The 20,501-nt window shown below is 45.9% G+C and overlaps 2 protein-coding genes and 1 long non-coding RNA gene across 4 annotated transcripts; 1 reads left to right on the top strand and 2 right to left on the bottom strand.

Moving 5' to 3' along the window:
- Positions 1-8,758: 8,758 nt before the first annotated feature.
- Hoxa1 (homeobox A1) lies at positions 8,759-10,522 on the bottom strand. Of its 2 annotated transcripts, none has more exons than XM_013024424.1 (2): positions 9,777-10,522; positions 8,759-9,326 (listed from the first exon to the last, which is right to left on the bottom strand). In XM_013024424.1, exons 1-2 carry the CDS (start codon positions 10,435-10,437, stop codon positions 8,971-8,973), a joined length of 1,017 nt encoding a protein of 338 aa, XP_012879878.1. In that variant the 5' UTR covers positions 10,438-10,522; the 3' UTR covers positions 8,759-8,970. The 2 variants fall into 2 exon arrangements, with proteins under 2 accessions (XP_012879878.1, XP_012879879.1); XM_013024425.1 differs by lacking the exon at positions 8,759-9,326 and having other exon boundaries at positions 9,812-9,871; positions 10,075-10,437.
- A 144-nt stretch (positions 10,523-10,666) lies between these two features.
- Positions 10,667-14,625, top strand: LOC105991734. The gene is made up of 3 exons (XR_001175367.1): positions 10,667-10,906; positions 13,748-13,812; positions 14,226-14,625. It is a non-coding gene; the product is annotated as an uncharacterized LOC105991734 (long non-coding RNA).
- A 142-nt stretch (positions 14,626-14,767) lies between these two features.
- Hoxa2 (homeobox A2) lies at positions 14,768-17,228 on the bottom strand. The gene is made up of 2 exons (XM_013024415.1): positions 16,568-17,228; positions 14,768-15,903 (listed from the first exon to the last, which is right to left on the bottom strand). The coding sequence occupies exons 1-2, from the start codon at positions 16,950-16,952 to the stop codon at positions 15,164-15,166; spliced, it is 1,125 nt and encodes a 374-aa protein (XP_012879869.1). The 5' UTR covers positions 16,953-17,228; the 3' UTR covers positions 14,768-15,163.
- Positions 17,229-20,501: the final 3,273 nt, after the last annotated feature.

Here is a 20,501-nt window from a genome sequence, read left to right as displayed (position 1 = left end):
GTGGCGCTGTGGCTCAAGTGGTAGAGCGCTAGCCTTGAGCTGAAGAGCTGAGGGACAGTGCCCAGGCCCAGAATTCAGGCCCCACGACTGGACCCAAAAAAAAAAAAAAAAGAAAGAAAAGTAAGAGACAGAAGTATGTCCAACGATGAATATGACTTATGTCAATTTGTTCAGAAAAATGACTAGCTTTTAAAGACTCATACTCTGGTTTCTTCTCATATCATATACATCTTTTAAAGGCCAGACAGATATCATTAGGTTCCATATATATATGTATAGATATATTCCTTACTAAATCTAGTTGAATCTGGTTTCACTGGTTATTATAAATCAAGAGGTTCTAAGTTGTAAGCCATGAAGATTAGCTCTTTGGGTGATGCTAAATTATTATTTTTTACATTATATATTGGCTGTATCTGTAGACTATAAAATATCCAAACAATAGCTAGAGGTGGAAAAAGCCTGCTTCCACCCATATAAACAACAGCTTTCATAGAGACAAAACATCTGTACTTTATACTATTTCCATTTTATTTCCATATGTTAAGCATGCCACACACATAATGAATATAAGGGGTGTCTTTTTTCCCTTAAATAATTCCTACAATTAGTGTCAGATATGAAAACAGACTTCTTTATTACTTCTCTTTTTTACTTCATTGTTAAACTTCACCTCTCTGTGGGTTTGTTTTCAGTCATGTTATTTGTCATTTGCTTAATTTTCCAAGCATATACAACCATAGTTTGTACATATGTCTGATATTAAATAGTTTCTTCACCTCTCTAACTTTTTACTAGTGAGTAACTATTTACTATAGCAGAACCTGAATAAAATAAAGTTAAATGAGCCAGGCATATAAACCTAGCTACTCAGGAGGCTGAGATTTGAGAATCATGGTTCAAAGCCAGCTTGGGCAGGGAGACTCTCATCTCCAAATAACTACCAAAAAAAAAGTGGAAGTAGAGCTGTGGCTCAAGTGATAAAGCATTTCCCTTGAGCACAAAAGCTCACGGACAGCTCCCTTACAATCTCAGACTGCGCCTTTCTCCTCCCAAAAGAGAGAGCCTAATAACTCCTTGTAAAGGATTTATACCTTATACTATCATTTTCCCTGTAATAAAATGATGCAACAAAATGAGTAACAATTTGGACTATGAAGCCAAGGCACCAGTGGCTCACTCCTGTGAGCTTAGCTATTTAGGAGGCTGAGATCTGAGGATCATGGTTCAAAGCCAGTTCAGCCAGGAAGTCCCTTTGAGACTCTTGCCTCCAATTAACCACCAGGAAACAGGAAGTGGCACTGTGGCTCAAAGTAGTAGAGCACTAGCCTTGAGGAAATGAGCTCAGGGACAGTGCCCAGGCCCCCACTAACAACAACAACAACAACAACAAAGAGAATTTGAACTCTGGATTCAGTAAATGGGATACTTAACATGGAACATACTCCTTTTGCTTATCTATTGGATCAAAATAATGGATTATGAGTTGAGTAAGGATTACATAATATAACACTTAGAGGGCTTGGATCAGAGGAATCCCAACTTAGATTTTTCAGGATACTGAGAAACCACATAAATATGAGAGGACATCTTAAAGTCAGCAAGAACAGCCATCTTATTTTATAACTAAGGACTCCAGAGGCCAAGGTGTAACTGGTTATTAGAGCACATGTTTGTGAAGCCTAAGGTTTCATCCCTAGCATGAGGGGTCAAGGGAGCCAAGTTGCTACTGTGAATGAGAAAAACAAAACAAAGGTATCCACACATAACTGTATTCACGTGATCTCATAGAAATTGAGAGTAAACATACTAGAGGCTATGGACAACAGTGGGGAGGTGGGTCATAGAGGAAAAGGCCAATCAACATGTACAATATTATTATTTGATAAAGTGAATCAGTTCTTGTGTTTTATGTTGCAGCTACATCAATATAAGTAATAATATATCAATAATGATAATAATATATCAACATAGAAAAGAAAGGAATTTGAAAATACAATAAAGAAATGGTAAAAGTTGAAAATGACTAACTCCTCTGAGTTGATCACTCTCATATATATATATATATATATATATATATATATTCACATATATATATATATTCCTCTTAAATGTGTACAAATAGAACATGGAAATTAAACAAACATGGATCCTGGATTCCACTCCAGAGCAGTCTATCACAAGGACCAGTGGCTTCATGTTACTGGAAGTTGAGGGTCTTGACCTCAAGAAGCGTAAGATCCACTAGGAAAATCAATATTAATGCATGTGGTTAGTCTACTTCTAGATGGCCATTGGTGGCTCAAGCCTGTAATCGTAGCTTCTCAGAAGGATGGTGGTTCAAAGCTAGCCAGTCCTGCCTGGAATGTCTTGGAGATTCCTGTCTCCAATTAACCAGCAAAAACCTGTGGAGGTGTGGCTCCAGTGGTAGAGCTCTATATCCTTGAGAAAGAAAAAAGCACTCAAGGATAGCACCCAAATCCTGAGTTCAAATCCTGGTACTAGCACCAAATAAAAGTCTGGTCTGCAGGCATGGCTCAAATGGTAGAGCACCAGCCATGAGCAAGCAAGATCGTGAGGCCTGAGTTTCAACCCTAATGTTGGCTTTTTAAAAAAAAGTCAGGTACCATTCCTCAGCAACACTTGCAAGGAGGGTGTGCTGGCAAGAAAAGAATGGCGCTGCGGGAGGCCTCCTGGTTCCAGTTGTGCTCTAAGTCCCTAAGGTGCCAGCGGGTCTGAGACTCGCGCTGGGTAAGGGGTCGGAAGCTGCTCTGCCTGTACCCACCAGCCCTGCCCCTCGCCGCTGGTCCCTGAGGATCAGATGCGGTTTCCTGGGGCCTCTTCGTGGATCCTCGGGACAGCGGAGGACTAGAGAGGTCGCCTTGAGGAAGGCAGCAGAGGCAAGGGAAAGCCGACTCTGGGGGGTCGCGAAAACCCTATGCCACCCCCACCCCGCCACACTGTGTGCCTCCGACCCTTGCACCTCTCCGGGTCTCTGGTCCCCGCCAGCCGCGACCCTGGACCCGCTGCCGCTGCCCGAGCACCCCGTGCCCTGCGCAGAGCTGGTGCCCACGCGTGGACCGCGGTCTCCTTCCTGCATGTCCTAAACAAGGGACCCCAGGGTGGAAAATTCCCGCTCATACTTGACCCGAACCATATTTCTGCTAGTTTGACAGAGTTGAGGGAGGGAGGCGGAGGAAGGGAGCTCTACCATTTTAAATCATTGCTTTCTGCATTTGCCTTAGGGTAGTGTGATGATTTTTCTTTTAAAACGAAGCAGATCCTAATTAGTAAAATGTCCAACGTGTTAAATATATATATTTGAAAAGAAGAAAGTTCAATATTTTTTTCATTTGGGGTTACAAGCAATACACATAAGCCTAAAATGAAAATATAAGACAATCTGATTTCTTTCTATAGATTGGCCTTGTGACTGAATCATTTTTCAACGGGTTTTTAATAGTAATAAAACGTAATAGGCTGTTTTTAAAAATTGGAGACAGGTGTTTCCGCTGTGCCTGGAAATGCTGGTTTGTTTGTTTGTTTGTTTTTTGGTGTTTTTTTTCATTCATTTCCAATAAACACAAAGTGCAACCTTCCAAGCATGTTTCAAAGGATACAACTGGGGTTCAGGGTTGCCCTATCTCCCTTGAGTCAAGAATAACCCCTTTAAAATGGATGGACAGTGTGTTTGCAGTTCTGTAGTGTATCAGTATTTAAATGGCTGATGTTGTTCAGGACAAGGCACTGACACTTCCAAGATTCCAGTTTAGCTCTTCAAACACTGCCAGCCCTTGATGTCCTTTGAGCAACAGGTTCTGCTGAGATTCTTAGGATGTTGAGAATGTTCCAAAGAAACTTTATGTTAATGGTGTGGTTATGAAACATATGTGTTAGCTGCCTGAGTTAAGATGGGGAGAAAGTGATGCAGTGTGGCCTAGAACAAGTTAAGGGCAGGAAAAACAAGCACAAAACGACAAAAGATTCAGGATTACCTACTTGAAATGTTCCTTATAATTTTGAATCTCCTTCTAGCTAGTACCTTTTGCCAGTTTAATGGAGAACTAATTTGGATGCTAAAAACCTTCATTTCCGGTTTGAGTATAGTTTTAAAAAAAAGTACATGCATGATTTTGCTTGCTCTCTCTGTTTTAAGAATTGTTTTTTAAGGATGAGTAGATCCCATCCTTCAAGATAGTAGAAATATGCACTTCAAAGGTTGTTTCAAAGATTCAGTAGTCCTAATGGCATCAAAATTAAGGATTTGACTGGCCAAGAGAGCAAAAACAGAAAAAATTCAGACTGAAACAAATCACATAGAATGAGTGGGGGTGAAAGGATTTAATCAGAATTTTAGAATTTAAAAGTACACTGGACTCAGGTTGAAAGCTGGTCTGGTTTTTATTTAGGAAGTCAGTATTGATTATTGGCAATGTGCTCTCCATCAGATCAATCCAATTCTGTGTGCCTTTCCCCTGATCCATAAATAAGAGGTTAGGTCTATGAGTCTCATTCGGTTCTGATCATCTATGTGCAGGGAGTTCTAAGGTAGAATTTCTGTGTGCTCTAAGAAATGTGAAGCACAAAGCAGGCTCATCTATGGTAGAGAGTTGCCAGAGTTGGCCACCCAGTGATCTTATCTGATATGGTCATGCTGACTTGTGTGCCCATGTGTATTGAAAAAGATAGGAGCATTTCTAAGAGTGAGAGAATTATGTTACAGTCCCATTTAATCTAGAGAAAATCTGTCCACGCACCACTCTCAAAGTTTCACAATACAATGGTTGCTTTTCTCTCAAAATAATAAATAAAAATCCTTCATCTAGAGCTTCTACTTGTAGAATGATTATTCTTAAGGAAGAAACACAAACAGCAGTGACCATTTTTCACAGACGTGCTCAGTCATCAGAAAAGCTTAATAATTCGCTATTTAGTATGCATTTATGCAGTGATTACATGAACTCTGACCTCTGAAGAGCTGTAGCAATTACCTTCTGAGTCCAGTATCTTCTGCCCACCATTCCCTACTGGCTGCCTTGGGTCCTTCTTTTTTCCTTTTTTTTTTTTTTGTTTGTTTCATCTCTCAAAGCCTCATACATAAAGAAGTTATAAAATCTTAAAGTTGACTTTCCATTTGAAGTATTTGCTTCGGTATAAGTTAATTCCCCTTTCACTCCTATCTGAACACCCATTTCGGATGGATATTGGGGCCCTGGTTGTCGATATTACTCAAACACAAATGGATTTCAGTTCAATCTTGCCCTGTACTTTCCTAAAGAGAAACTCTAATGGCTCAAAGAGTTTCATTTCATAGCTTGTGGGATCTGAAATAAATTGAATTTCTTCCGTCAGATGAATTTAATGTGTTTTTAAAAAGAATAGTCCACACAATTTATTTTAAGTCAAATGAAACCTACTGGATTGGCAGAAAACTAGAGGGCAGAGGAAGGGTAGCTGGAAGCTTCCGAGAGGGAGGGAGAGAGAGGGGGGAGGGAGGGAGAGAGGAAGGGGGGGGGAAAGAGAGAAAGAAAGAAGGGAGGGAAGAGGAAAGTGTTTTAAGTTTCTAGTAAACATTGTTTAGCACAAGAATAATAGGAAAGTTGCCCTCTTTCCCAAAGAGGAATGAAACTATAATTGTTGCCTTTAGCTGAGAGCTCAGATAAACCACTGGGACTCATTCTAAAGTGACCCATCACTGCATTCATCTCTTCTTGAACTTTCGGTGAACCTGAGATTAAACAGGGGTGAGCAGCTAAGCAGTTTGTTGTTAGCAGCCTTTTCAACAACCCTTTCAGACTGAGTAAATATTGATCGGCTTGAATCTGATTGCCCCAGAGGAAAACACCACCGCATCTGAATAGCCTCCAAAAGTAAACTTTCAAAGGTGAAGCCCAGAGCAGGCATTGAGTCACAGCAAGACTCGATTCAGCCTAGTTGAAGGACATCCTGAATTTGGGGAGTAATTAGGTAAATGCAGAGGAAGAAGTAAAGAAAATGCATTTGAAAAATTAATTTTATATTGCAATTATTCGAGGTCCTTAGTAGAGACCCTAGTTTCTATTTTATCTCAAGAAAATGTTATTTTCAGTTTTCCTTCTTTAGGTCAATTCAGTTACAATTGCTGTCATTTTTCAAGAAGCTAACTGTGCTCCTTTGAGACCAAAACAGAAAAAGAGAGACCTTGAAATAAGATGTGTTAAGCGCCTTTGATTTAATCGATTGGGACAGCTAAAAAGATACAAATGTTTTCCTTGTTGAAAGGTGTATTAATGTTTCCTAAATGCATTGCTTGTTAGCTGATTTATTCCATGACCTAGAGAAGGCTAGGGATGTTTTGCCATAATTTATCGTTCTTCTCTCTCAGCTACATTAAAACCAGCACCTTGAAGATTGGAATCTGGGAACCCAGCAGGTCGGGCCCTGCTTTTAGATATTGAAATCAAGACAGTGGCATGCAAATGACACTTTAACACATTAAAGTATTTGGAAACCAGCCATCTGTTTTGCTGTGTGGTCTTACACTAATAAACAAAAGATACAGTATAAGGCCAAGCGGGCAATGAAAGAGAGGGCTAGCTGCCTTTGAAGTTTTCCATCCACTTTTACCGGCAACCTCAGAGCCCAGCAGCTGAAGGGAGGGCACTGGCCGCCCTTGATATGGCCGCAGTTACTGTGCCTGCAAAATCCAGGCATCTCCTTGTTAAAGGGATGTGTGGAAAATCTCAAGGGTACTCTAGAAGGCCTACAAATCCCAAGTTCTTTTTTGAAGGTTTGTCTCTCCAGCCAATCCTTTTAAAATACCCATTGGGGAAAGGAAGTCGTATGTCTGTATTTATTTGTGAAGCTGTGAATTTTCTGCTCAGCTCTTAGGGTTCAAAGCCTGCAAAAAATGTGTTAAAAGTAAAGAACAAGTGACAAGTGGTGTGGGAGGAGTGCCATTTTGAGCCCTATCATTTGCTGGCTTCCCCTGTGGAAAATCTGATACATTGCTTTGGTCAGAAGTCACTTGGATATTCAAAGATTTCAGAGTGGCTTTCCACCAACTCACCTGGAAGAACCAATTGAGCCTAAAGAGAAAAAAAAATGTTTTTCCTGATTCATGCCATATGGAATCAGAACTGTGGACCCTTCACAACCATAATGACTGTGGATCCTACCTGAGACTGAAAGGAATGAAATCCATGAAATCTACAACCCAGAGGCAGGGAAGGAGAGCCTCTGGAATGAATGCTGATGAAAAGAATGGATGGAGGGACGTAAGGGCTTACTGAAAAGATTGTATTCAATTTGGAGAATGAAATATACTGGAACACTGCATGACAGATCTCAAAACATAGAAGGAGGGGGTTGTCGGGGGCTCATCCTCACAATATCTTTATACAAGAGGTAATTAAATATGAGTCTCTTCACTCCTGGTTCACTGATGTGAAGAAAGACTGACTGAAGGTAGTTTCAGCTTTTGAAGGGGACTCTGTTTATATATATGTCATCATTCAGCTAGAGGTGAAAAGGTTAGCACTTGACCCAGGAAGTATCTGTGTTTGTTTCAAAAATAGATCTGCTTCATAAATTTCTTCACAATTTTTTTCCATTTTTAAGTTAGATTATAATAAAGAAGCAGTTATTTTAAAAGAGAATCAACAGAGTAACTAGACATTTGATTAGGCGAAATAACAATCATAGGGGAAACTCTAGCTACATGGTAATGAAACATCATTTTTATTCAAGAAAAGGCCCACTTTTTTGAAAATACACACCACCCTTCCTCTGCTTCGTAGGCAAGTTTGTTGGAAGCAACAAATTGTAGTCTAGTGAAATACACAGAAACTTAAGCATACCTGAAACTGGAATATTTTATTACAGACATCTTAAGACCCGTAAACTCTGCTCTGGATCTTATCACTCCAGGATCTCAGAGCTGTTCATGATTGTACAGGAAATGAAGGAATATCATAGGTTCACAAAGGATAACTGATAGAACTCAGTGTGGTACTTCAGGGACATCAAAACATTGTGCGACATGCAAAAGACTATTCACGAATCACACAAAATATACATTCATTGTGCCATCCATCACATTAACAATTGAACTGCAAATACATCATATCCAGCTAAAATAATGGTGGAAAGAAAATGTTGATTTGAATACCATTAGGTTCCTAACAACCCAACACAAATTTTAAATGGAGGTGTACAGAGAAGCAAGAAGAAATGGGTAGGTTTGGGGGGAGAGGACATGATGCCAGGATTCTGAACCATGTGCTTTTCAGGCCTTCTTAATTCAATGAAAGAACAATTTGAGGCACCTTCAGAGGCATTGGATTGGGTTGAAATGAGAGTATTCTTTCATCTCTAACCACATGTAAAATTGAGAGTTTGTCCACCCTGTCTGGTTTGGTCACCTAATCTAAGCATTTCTAGAAACTCTGTATAAAGATAAATCTCTCAGGACAAAGTATTTACAATCAGCAAACTCACATGAAATTGAATTAAATTAAGAGATGAATTAATTGTGTGAGCACAGTCATATTGCATCTCCTCTTCATGAACTCTTCAACTTTCTCTCTATCCTACTTTTAAGGGCAAGGTATAGGAGAAATGTAAGTATACACTTAAATAAAAGATAAAATGCCTCCCTTCTGAGCATAGTTTTTTGCTAGCAAAAAGAAACTACTTTCCAAAGGACAGCTGAAAGGAAAAGACCATTGGCTGAGAAATCTGCTAAAAGCAAGGATGGATGTCAGAGCCCCTCAGAAGTTGCTGCAGATACCCAGTGTGGATTAAGGAGTTAATCTCCAACCAAGTATCTAGAATTCTCTGGAAACACAGTATCCTGGCCAGGAGCCTCCACAGATAGGATCAGAAAGAAAAAAGGAGAGACTGAAAATGGAAAGGAAGATAAGCTAAGAATGTGCTTTGGGTAAGAAATCCCAGCCCAAGGCGGCGGCGGAGTCTGGGGTTCAGGCGGCCTCAGTGGGAGGTAGGCAGAGTGTCTGAGGTAGAAGACCCGGGCGAAGGAACGCAGGGTGAGGAGCTGGACTTCTCCGACGATTCCTCAGCCTTTTCATCGCTTCCAGGTGGAGTGGCCGGAGAGATGGGCAACAGCCCTTCCTTCTCACGTTTCTTCTGCTTCATTCGGCGGTTCTGGAACCAGATCTTCACCTGGGTCTCATTGAGCTGCAGGGACGCAGCAATCTCCACCCTGCGGGCCCGGGTCAAGTACTTGTTGAAGTGGAACTCTTTCTCCAGCTCTGTAAGCTGCTTGGTGGTGAAGTTGGTGCGCACTGCGTTGGGCTGGCCGACGTAGCCGTACTCTCCAACTTTCCCTGGGCGGGGGAAAGAAAATGAGGAAAAGAAAAGGTCAAAATTCATAAACCGATAGGCCCCTGCACACTTCAGGGCAATATTCCAGGTGGATCAAGAAACTTCTCAATGCAAACCCGGCTGGGGAGGGTGAGTGATGAGGTGTGAAGTGCTAACCCGAAGTCAACCATTAGCATGGTCAGATCTGTGATTAATGGACATATTAACGAAACACTATCACCACCGACACCCCCAACACGTTACACACCTACTTCCTGAACATTTAAACCCACCAGCTCCAAAGATTCCTTTGCCCCAACACACTTGGCCAGTCTCCTCACAACCTACAACACTAGCCAGAAACAAGAACCTTACTTTAAAAAAAAAATCATTATTAGTTTCCCATGAAAACTAGACGAACCAGCTCCTTCCAAAAATCAGTCATGGAGCTTTTTCTGGCCGGCAGGACTGACCTGTTTTGGGAGGGTTTCTTTTGACTTTCATCCAGTCAAAGGTCTGAGCTGAAGAAGACGTTTCCGACGCAGGGGAGCGACAGGCTTCTTGGTGGCTGGCGTGGAGAGGGGACAGGGAGTTATTATACGTAGCCAGGGCCAGGCTCTGGTGCTCTTGTCCATATGAGTGGTGGATATATTGAGGCGAGCCCACTGCGCCCCCAGCATAACCCTGGTGGTGGTGGTGATGCTGGACCATGGGAGATGAGAGATTTCCAGAGTAAACAGCGGGAGCGCACGAGGGGTACCCACCGTTTATGTCTGCTTCCTGATTTAACCCGTAGGGGCTGTAAGGCGCACCGAAGTTTTGCGCGCCGTAGCTTGGACCACAACTCGAGTGCGAGTAGGACACCCCCAGGTTCCCAGAAGTCTGGTAAGTGGTCGGCTGAGGGTGGTGATGGTGATGGTGGTGGTGGTGGTGGTGGTGGTGGGGCGAGCTGATCTGCACCCCCCTGCCCACTAGGAAGCGGTCGTCGCCGCCGCAGCTGTTGGCACTGACCGCGCAGGATTGGAAAGTTGTAATCCCATGATCAGAGGGGTAGGCTCGCGCCGAACAGGTCCCGGAATCGCCACTGCCAAGGATGGGGTATTCCAGAAAGGAGCTCATTCTCTCATTGTCCATCTGTCACAGAGTGACCGGGTCCTGCGAAGCCCTGGGTGACCGTGCCAACTTTCTCACTTCCTCCATGGGGCCGAAAAAGAAAAATGATATGAATGTACAGTGCGCAAGAGGGGGGGCGGGAAGGCGGAGGGCGCGAGGGGAGGGGCACGTGACTTTGTCAGCCAATGGTGGAGCTTGCTGCGAAAGTTTGTGGGCTCCGGCGGTGATGGATCACTGTTTCAGTGGCATTTAAATCCCCGGCGCTCCTCAGTCTGGGTGACGTGCCGTCGCCCCCCCAGGCAGCCCAGGCGGCGGCAGCTGCAGCTGCGGCGGCTGCAAAGGCAGATTCAGAGCGCTGGAACCCAGGGGCGCTGAGGCTGCCTTCGGCGCGCGCCCGACTCCGCTCGCCCCCCCCACCTCCGGGGGGTGGGGGCTAGGAGGCATCCCCCGCCCCCTCCCCACCGCGATCAGAAAGATGAACTGGCAAGAGGTGAGAAGGGATGAGGGTTTCCGGCTCTCCTGGGGCGGGAATCAGTGACCCCGAGATCTCGGGGTGGCTTCATGGATCCCGGTGGAGCGGGTGCGCGCGGAACCGGAAAGCCGGGAGTCTGGCGGACACTGTGCGCTAGGCTTTCCCGGGCGCTTCCACCGGACAGCTCCCGCCGCGAAGCCACGGGGACTGTGAGGAGCTCAGAGAACGGTGGAGCAGGGCGACGCTGGGCCACTGGCTTTGCCAAGCTCAGAATGGACCGGGTCGTGGGCAGAGGACTAGCTGGGAGGACCCAGGTGGGTGTGGAGGGGACGGCGATCAGAAAAGAAACTTCCCTCCTCCACCTAAGGTCTTCGCCTGGAAACTTCCTCAGGGTATTAGCATAGCAATACAGAGCTTATGTAATTCGACCCCCGGGGGCGGGTGAGCTCTTGAAACCAAGCTGGCTGAAAAAAGCCTGGCACGGCCCGACTTGTCGCGCGCTCTTTCCTCGCTCTCCGCCCCTTTCTCTTTCCTTGCTCAGCTTTGCTCCCGGAGCCCTTACAGATCCTAGGCAACGCGGCCGTGGGAGTTTGAGGGGATAGGAGGCGGGGGGGGGGGGAGAGGGGGATGACGCCAGGTGACGTGGTCAGCGTACCCGCCCCGGGGTGCGCTGCAGGCCATCTGCCGGCCCTACTAGACCCTGGAGCCTGCGCGCTCGCTCGGACGCAGGCCTCAGAGGGCCAGACCAATAGCTTCTGCAAAGTATGCAGAGCTCCCCCCCACCCCCACCACCACACACACTCCCACCCCAGTCATGATGTTCTTATTTCCCTGGAGGAACACATTTCTAGTTGGAGAGCCTTCTTTTTCCACCACACCCCCAATCTTCACATCTGGAGGGAGGAGGAGGGGGCTGGCAGGTGGGAGAAGCTGGGGACAGATGGCTGAGGGTGGATAGACGGGACACTTTCCTCTTCCCTAACAACATCTCCTCCCCTTTCCAACGGACTGTGTAGTTGCTTGTGTGAACCTTCAAGACTTTCCCCAAGAGAGATATGTACAAATCTAAGCGTCATCTCAGGCCAGGGGCCTGTTCTCCATCCCCCACCCCCATCCTGCACTGATGTTGATGGGGTTGTTAATTGTTGTTTACTATTAGGTTTCTTGTCAACCCTGGGCTTGCAGAGAGAAAAAGGCCAAGCAAAGAAATGACCTAGTCAAATAGGCGAGATCACAGACGAAGCAGCTTTGAAGCCAATGATGCATAAATTTTATTCTGACCACGTTTGCAACAAATGAAATTAATAATAAGGATTATATGTGGGTTGGGGGGGTCCCTACTTTTTCCACCTCTCCTACCTATTAGAAAGAGGAAATTTTGCTCCAGACTAACATTTCCGAGTTAGTCGCCCCATGTCTTCTGCATTCTGTTTTCTACATACAGAATTGTGCCTCCCCCCATCCCCCCCACTGCATAAGGGAAATCCTATGCAGCCTTTTGAGACTAGGCTGCCTCAGTACCACTGGACCCACACACATATTTCCTTTTGCAATGGTATTTCTCTGTGACCTTTGACCCACACCCAAGCATGGTTAAGGGGAAGCCCAGAGAATAAAGTTCCTCCTGCCTCAGTTTCAGCTCATGAGGAATTCTCATTCTGGAGAAGGCAATGGCCCCTGTGTCTCAGGCGTTTTCCTCCTACTATGGGTCAAATGAGCCCTGGGATGTAGGGTGCACGATTGGTGGGGAGGGGCGGGTTTCTGCCAATGTAGTGGATTTGCTGTCCCAGTGATCTGTTCTCCCTCCCAGCCAATGCTTGTTGATACCCTACCTCCCCTTGCCGCATTCTTGTCTCTTTGTGGGTCTTGGCCACGGTTTGTACTGTCCTCCTGGCTTCCAAACACCTACCACAAGGCTGCCTCCTCCCCACCCCAGAGGTTCTGGCTTCTTTGCTAGTTGGGGGCCTATGGGCTCTTCTTTCCCCACACCACCCCACCCCCATCCCCTCTCCTGGAAGCCAGTGAGGTGTTTTCTTGTTATCTCAAACTTACAGGCCTACAGACACAAGTCAGCGACCACCCCTCCTCTGCGCGCTGACCCCGCTCTCCACAGGCCGGACGCTCACCACACGGCCGGCCTGGGCTCGGCCGGCAGCCCGGAGTGCTGCTCTGCCCGCACAGCTCACAAAGACAGCCTCCCCTGGCCTGGAGCCCATAGGCTTCCGTAGCTCGCGTTCCTCCCCAGCCCCCACTCGGAGGAATAGTGGGGGCTATTTCTTGGTGTTAGAGACCCTTGGTCCTTTGAGCAGGTAGGCCAGCGATCCTGAACTAAAGTCTCTTTAAACGTCCCAGGAGAGTGGATGAAAAGCAAGCTTGGTCAACATTTAAATGATCGTTTGCAAGCAGCTCGATCGGCCTCGTTCTGGGCTCTTCTACCAGAAAGGGAAAGGATGAGGAGGAGACAAAATGCCGCCGAGGCCCTGAGCCGCTCATAGCATTCGCTGCTCAGCCAAGCTGTTGTTTTTAAAGAGCAATAAAAATGAATTATGACTAAATGCCTTCTAACTTAATGCCTTCGGACGGGGATCCCCAGCAAATACGTAAGAGGATTTTTATTTGTGCATGTGTTCCTGCAATTGATCTCTTTGATGACATTCTCATTCATAGAAAGCAGTTGATTTATGAGCTTAGGACGAATCGTATCCAGGAGTGGCGCAGCCCTGGCCGCAGCCAGGATGCCCTGCTCGGCGCTGAGCCTGGGCGGGAAACCCGCCTCAGTCCCCAAATGCCTCCTGCTCCTCGGGGATTTAGTGGGCAAAGGGGTGAAAGGAGGTACTAAAAAAGATTGTCATTTCCTAGGCTTTGCTGTTAAGAGCTGGGTTCTTAAATCAACCCGCCCCACACACATGTTGCTTTTTCTCACGGTAAGTAAATATCCGTCAGAACAGAGCTCAGAAAGGGAGAAATAAATATGGGGAGACAGAAGAAAGGGGGGGGGGAATCCTAACGGTTCAGTAACACACCTTACCTAGATCATATTTTATTGATATTTCACTTAAAGTGCTTTCCCCCCTCCTCCCTTAAAAAAGTGTGCTAGTTTATAATTTAGGGGAAAGAAATTCTCCATTTTAAATATAACTTGCTAATCTGACTTTAGAGCTTCAATGATCCATTATTTATGGTGTAAACAGATTTAAGAATGAAATATTGATTCTTTTGACCCCAGGGGGTAGGGGGGAGAATGATTCTGAACCAGAAGATTGGAAAGAACCTCTTCTGCTTTGGAGTTCCAGGCTAGTAATCATTGTTCTGTTTTATTTATTTTTCTATCTTTTAGGTCTGTTTTGCCTGAACCTATCAGCTGGGAGATTAATCGACCACACTGAAATATGCCCGGATGGGAGGAAAACTTGTGAGGGAGGGGTTAAAATGTAGATGTTTGAAACAAATGTGTATAAATAAAGGAATTGTTGATAACTTAGTTAAAAACATGGAGACTAGCAGCTAGTTAAAGAAACTCCACATTATTCATTCCTAGAGCTGGGCATTTCTGTAGGCACTTTATGTTTCTACTTTGTAAAGCTTGAGCTTTAGCACACCATAGGCTGCCCAATTCTGTTTTTATTACTAATTTAAGCCTATACTGGAAACCAAAAAAAATTTTTTTTGAAACACTTGTCAGAAGCCCTAGCCATTTTCTGGCTTCATTCTTTGTTGCTATCTGTTGAAGACTTTGAGCGTGCCACCTTAATAAATATATTAAAATTGAAAAGAAGGTAAATTGTGACCAGAATTTTATTTACCACTTTAGACTAACGGAAGAAGAAAGAGAAACCATTATGAGTCTTGAGAAAGAGAGGGAGAAAAAAATTAGAAAGCTACTTATAGCAAAGGAGAATTTATTCTACCAAAAATACGCATGACAATGCATCCTAATGTAATACAAAAATAAAAAGAAAGTGACCATACAATTTTTGATCACTTTCTTGCAGGCCTTATGTATTGCTTTCAGGAAAATCACAGAGGGCTGTTGGATTGGATTGGGTTTTAAACATCTGAAACTCCAACAGGATCGGTTAGAAATGGCTCAGAAACTGGGTCAGGAGAAATTACAGAAAATCCTCATCATTTAAAGGAGAGAAAAGGGTAGGTCAAGAAGAAAATTTTTAAAAAAAATCAACTCCAGGAATTAAAACAAAAAATAAAAAGAGAAGGCAAAAGCACCTGATCAAGGAGGATTTTGTTTTGTGATGCTTTGATTTGCTTTAATGATTTTTAGTAATTCAGATGCTGCAAGTCGATTGTGGTGAGTGTGTCTGTAAAAAAGTCAAAGCTGTCAGTTGAAATATCTACGGGACTGTCCAGGGAGCCTGGTAAACTGGGGGAGACTGCATCTGAAAGCTGCAAGCAGGAATCTGTGGAGAAAACGTTAAAGTCCTGCAAAGAGGGCACTTCGAGGGCCTCGGGACTGTCATTGTTTAGGCCAGCTCCACAGTTCTGGCCCATTGTTGACAAGCAGTTAGGAACAGTGGGTGACTGGTGCTGAAAATGTTTCAGATTTTTCTCATTGCTGGTTAAAGGCGAAACTGGGAAACTTTGGGAGTCTCCATTGTGTCCATTGGGAGCCTGCTGCTGAGAGAGGGCATTTTGCTGAAAAGTGTAGCCTTCCCTCTCCAGAAGGGCCCCAGAGACGCTGAGGGCTTGCTCAAAGAGCGACTTCTCTTCCTCATCCTCCTCCACTTTCTCTGAGTCCTCGAGGCTTTTGAATTTCCCTTCGCTGTTTTGGTTCTCCTTGCACTGGGTCTGCCTCTTGTGCTTCATCCTCCGGTTCTGAAACCACACTTTCACTTGTCTCTCAGTCAGGTCCAGCAGCGCTGCAATTTCCACCCTTCGGGGTCTGCAAAGGTACTTGTTGAAATGAAATTCTTTCTCCAGCTCTAAAAGCTGCGTGTTGGTGTAAGCAGTTCTCAGGCGCCGCGATCCCCCGCCGCTGCCATCGGCTATTTCCAGGGATTCTGCGGAAAGGGAAACCAACAAGAGACACACGCACAGTTGGAGGTGGAGGGGTCCGAGCGGGGTTATTCCACTGGAGAATAAATATAGCAGAAAAGATCAACGGCAACAAAATGGCCGCCCTGGATGCAGAAGAGAGCTATTGTACTGCCTTTCCTGGGAGCCCAGCTCGGGGAGACCCCCCATCTCCTCCACCTCTCTCAAATTCCTGCCTGTAGCTCCCACCCCCCACCCCCAACCTCTTCATCCGGGAGCAAACTTTATATTAGCCACAACACAATTTATAATTAATGCATCAGCTGCTTAGCTGAGCAAGAGCGATCTATCACTCTTCATTACTGTCAAAAAGCCAAACTCTAGGACAACTAGACAAGAGGAGGTCAGTTCCAACTCAAATAAATCATCCCACATTATCCAAGTTGGGAAAGTTTCCCCCTTCGTCCTAAAAATATGTGCGTCGTCGTGGGGCGCAGGGTCCCTTCCCCTCTCCTCCCTTAAACGCACCCCTGAGCTCACGGGGGGCAGGGGAAAGGCAACCAGGCATCTCTCTCTCCCTCTCCCCCTTCCCTCGCCGCCCACGCTCCCCTCCCCCCCGTAGCCGCTCTCGGGGCAGCCCGGAGGGGGAAAGAGGGTCCCGGGCACCTGGGGCCAAGTCTTTGGACTGACCTTTGTGGCTGAGGCAGGCAGGGCCAGTGGCGGCGGCGGCGGCGGCGGCGGCGGGCGGCAGAGCGGTTTTCTTGGCCGCCTTCTTCTCCTTCATCCAGGGATACTCGGGCGGCTGCAGGGCGCCGGCGGGCACCGGGCTGCCGCGACTGCCCGCGGGGCTCGGCTTGGGGCGGCCGCCAGCGCTGTGGCGAGGGTGACTGCCCGGGTTCAGGCTGGGAATGGTCTGCTCAAAAGGAGGAGGAATCAGTGTCGAGTGTGAAAGCGTCGAGGTCTTGATTGATGAACTTTGAAATGTATCAGCGACAGGGGGAAAAGATGTCAGGCACTCAGCGAGCGATGGCTGGCTATTGATAAAACCAATCTCTCGCTCAAATTCGTAATTCATGGCCTTCTCCTTGGAGCCCCCTCAGAGGAAAAGTTCCCTCTTTTGGAGGGGCTTTGGGGGGGCAAGGCCCAGGAAAAAGGCAAGCGCAAAGGAAAAAAAAATCTATCATAGAAGATCGCTGCTGGGGTGTTTTTTTTCTAATTCACTGATTACAGCCGTATGGGGACCGCGCTACTATTAAACTATTGAATTCATGGAGACAAGGTTGAAATTGGACCGAATTGGCTGTCACATGATTGCTTCTGCCCAATGACAATTTGGGCTTTAATCAAAAGAAGCCACTGTCTGTTTGATTGATCCAAAAAAGTCGGGAAGGAACGCCTCATTGGGGGCCAGCGAGGCTTTATTTACACTTTTTTTTCAGGACAAAAATACATATATGTGGGTGTGGGTGGAAATGCCCGGGAGTGCGTGGGGGGCGAGGGTGCCTGCCAGCCTCCTGATCAGCAAGGATCTGGTGTGAGTGTGTGCGAGTGTGAGTCCCGCTGCCGGTCCCGCCGGCGGCTGCCCTCTGCTCCCCCGCACACTCCACACTCCGGCGCATTGTTTGGGACTCGCACCTCACAAATCATTTAAGCACCTCAGTCTGACGCCTGCAGTCATTAACAAAGTAATCCATTAATCTTCAAAGTTTTGACACCCGAGGGCCCGGCATCTCAACCACATAAGTTCTGCTAAGGCGTGAGGAAGGAGGAGGGAGGGAGGGAGGAGAGAGAGAGAGAGAGAGAGAGAGAGATTGAGAGAGAGAGAGAGTGGAAAATGGGGGCTCCCCTTTTATTTCTGTTTGCTCTATCACTACTCTTCCTCAAACCATTTCTCCTGGATCTCAGAACTAATCTTTCCCCCCTCCTCTGCTTTGCTCTCCTCTCCTCTGCTCTCCTCTCTCCCCCTTCTTCTTTCCTCTCCCCCCTTTTCTCTCCCCTTATTTCCACTCTCATCTCTTCTTTCCTATTTCCTTCTCTCTTTTTCCTCGTCTCTCCAACTCCCTCTCTCTATGCTGTCCACCTCTCCATCCCCGCAGGAGACCCTCGCCCCCTTCTCTAGGTCCTTTCTGGAATCCGCCCCTGGCCTATTGTTAGCCGGCTTTTCCACCACAGCTTTGCGTCTGGCTCCGGCGGGAAGCGGAAAATGGGAGGCGGCTCTCGAAGCTTCCCGACCTTTCTGCGCCATCAACTTCTCGGGAGTGACTGGAGAAAGATAGATGCATGTGCCAAGAGAGACAGCAACCCCAGGTTCATGTGTCCAAATCCCTGTAGCCAAGAGGCGGCCAGCCAAAGAAATGCCGCCCAGAGCAGGCGCGTGCGGCTCCTGGCATTTTGGGTTTTATACCCTTAGGGCCCGGGTGCGGTGAGTATTTCCGATTTCCAGGAAGTCTGTTGGAAGTGATCAGCAGGGAAGGACTAGATGCTTGTTCCTTTCTCTTCCCTGTCTCTCTTTTCCTCTTATTCTCCCGTTGCTCTGGCTGGGGGCTGGTTGGTTCAGATGCAGCAAATATTGGCTGACTGAATTTTCTCCCACATCTTCCTGCTCCTTGGGCACCAGACAGGTTTGCACCCGAATTCTGTCGTGGGAAAAGGCACTGGGGAGGGGAGAATTGCAACCCCAAAAAACAATTATAAAGCTGCTTCTCCTCCTCCTCCTCCTCCTCCTCTTCTTCCTCCTCTTCCACTACTGTTTCTTCTTCTTCTTCTTCTTCTTCTTCTTCTTCTTCTTCTTCTTCTTCTTCTTCTTCTTCTTCTTCTTCCTCTTCTCCTTCTCCTCTTCCTCCTCCTCCTCTTTTTCTTTCCCTCTCTCTCTCTAATGCTTGAAATAGTATGTCTTGTCCAGTGCTCAGTATTGGAGGGCTCACAGGATAATATTTTTAGTTATCAAACAATAACTTAAAAAGCAAACAAAACAAAAAACACCAAGCTACAAAGACTGAGAGAGAGAGAGAGTCTGAGTGAGAGAGAGGGAGACCTCTGGAAGGGGCCTCTTTTTCTCCCAAACCTCTGAAGATGGTGATTCATTTTGGCTTCCTTTGAAATGGACCAAGTGATCAGACTCCCCCAGGCCGGCAGGCATCAGTGGCAGGAAAATAAATCATTCTGATGGCCAAGGAGAGAGAGGTTGGCTTGGCAGGGAGAAAAATCTACGTAGGAAACAAGAAAGACTGATCAAGGAACAAGGGCATAACTCTATCTCTAAGGCCGGCATCAAAGGGAGTTTAGGTTAGAAATGAGATATAAAGTGGCCTCCAACCTTGACCAGCCTGAGCACTGCCTTACAGATAGAGATGCTATTTTGGAAAATGTAAGGTTTTTCAGTTTTCTTGCTTTTATTCCAAACAAAGCTCTGAAGGAAGTCTGGGTGCGATCAATCTTGCTCACCAAAAGCCTTGACAGCTTCTGGCCCTTAAGAACACATTTCAGCTTCAAGCTTTTTCCAAGATCAAATGTGGCCGGGCAAAGAGGAGAGCAAGAAACGCAAGTAAATAAGGAAAACTAGTCTTTTTTTTTTTAAAGACTGGGGGGGGTAGTGGAAAATGCTTCTTTTAGGAAAGATACTTTATGAATGCTGGGATGGTACATTTGGATATTTGCTTTTACTAGAAAATATTGCAGGGAGAAGGGGGGGATTAGAGAGCAGGGCTGCCTCCACATCACTGGTCTTTGTCAGAGGCTGCGTGGGTGAGAGCTTTCTGCCTCCCTCAGTCACTTTAATTCAAATACCATCTGGAAGAAAACCCTTTTCTAAGACTACTCAACACTGAAATCTTCCCTAAATCTATTACTTTAACTCAGGAGATATTTTAATAAGGATTTATTTATAATATCTAGAAAGCTGGGGGTGAGATCAATATTTTTTTCTTTGAAAGCTAAAATGAATGCCTTGACTGGCAAGCTATGGGAAATCATATTAGAATCTCATTTTACAATCTCTGCCCTGAGGGAAGGTAGAAGCGAAGGAGTAGATTTTTAGAAATGAGTTCAAATAGTGGTATTCCTGAAAGATTTTCATCCTTGGGTAGAGATTCATTTATCCCTCCCACCTTCCCTCTGTTCCTTTCCCCCCCCCCCAGGTAATTTTACACATGTCTGTAAAGTGAATTGTTAAACAGAAGACTTGAGAATCTGCTCAGAATGAACCACTAAAAAGTGGGAGTCCAGTCCTCTCAAACGCTGGTTTCCCAGCCCTCTGCATTTGTGGTATGAGCCATAGTTTGGCATGGGGTTTGGGAAGGGAGGAGGAAAAATCCACTTCCCCCGCAGGTGAAAAATCTTTGGGGGGAGGGGAATATATGTTAGAGCCAGAGGATGAGGGTGGGGAAAGCCCTTCTAAGTGTAAAATACTCAGCCTTCTACAGCTGTCCAGCCTTGCATCCTCTGAGTCTTTTTTTCTTTTTCTTAAAACATGAAGAGGTTCCCCAAAAGCAGCACTTTGGGACCCAACAGGTATTAAAAATGGCTTCTGTGCCTGCTTTCTAAGGGTTCTCTGAAGGAGCTGGGGAGGGAGTAGATTGTGCAGATAGAGGCCATGATGATGGATATTTTGGATTGCAAACAAAAT

The sequence above is a fragment of the Dipodomys ordii genome, unplaced genomic scaffold (assembly GCF_000151885.1).
Source record: "Dipodomys ordii isolate 6190 unplaced genomic scaffold, Dord_2.0 Scaffold76, whole genome shotgun sequence".
NCBI lineage: Eukaryota > Metazoa > Chordata > Mammalia > Rodentia > Heteromyidae > Dipodomys > Dipodomys ordii.
This window is presented reverse-complemented; position numbering and strand designations above follow the sequence as displayed.

What these genes read in the sequence shown, in the direction of transcription:
- Hoxa2 (XM_013024415.1), bottom strand. Translation starts at nt 16,952, where the DNA reads ATGAATTACGAATTTGAGCGAGAGATTGGTTTTATCAATAGCCAGCCA. An exon ending in TGCCTGCCTCAGCCACAAAG is followed by an intron (nt 15,904 to 16,567) that starts GTCAGTCCAAAG and finishes CCCTTTCCGCAG; the next exon opens with AATCCCTGGAAATAGCCGAT.
- Hoxa1 (XM_013024424.1), bottom strand. Translation starts at nt 10,437, where the DNA reads ATGGACAATGAGAGAATGAGCTCCTTTCTGGAATACCCCATCCTTGGC. An exon ending in AAGAAACCCTCCCAAAACAG is followed by an intron (nt 9,327 to 9,776) that starts GTCAGTCCTGCC and finishes TCCCCCGCCCAG; the next exon opens with GGAAAGTTGGAGAGTACGGC.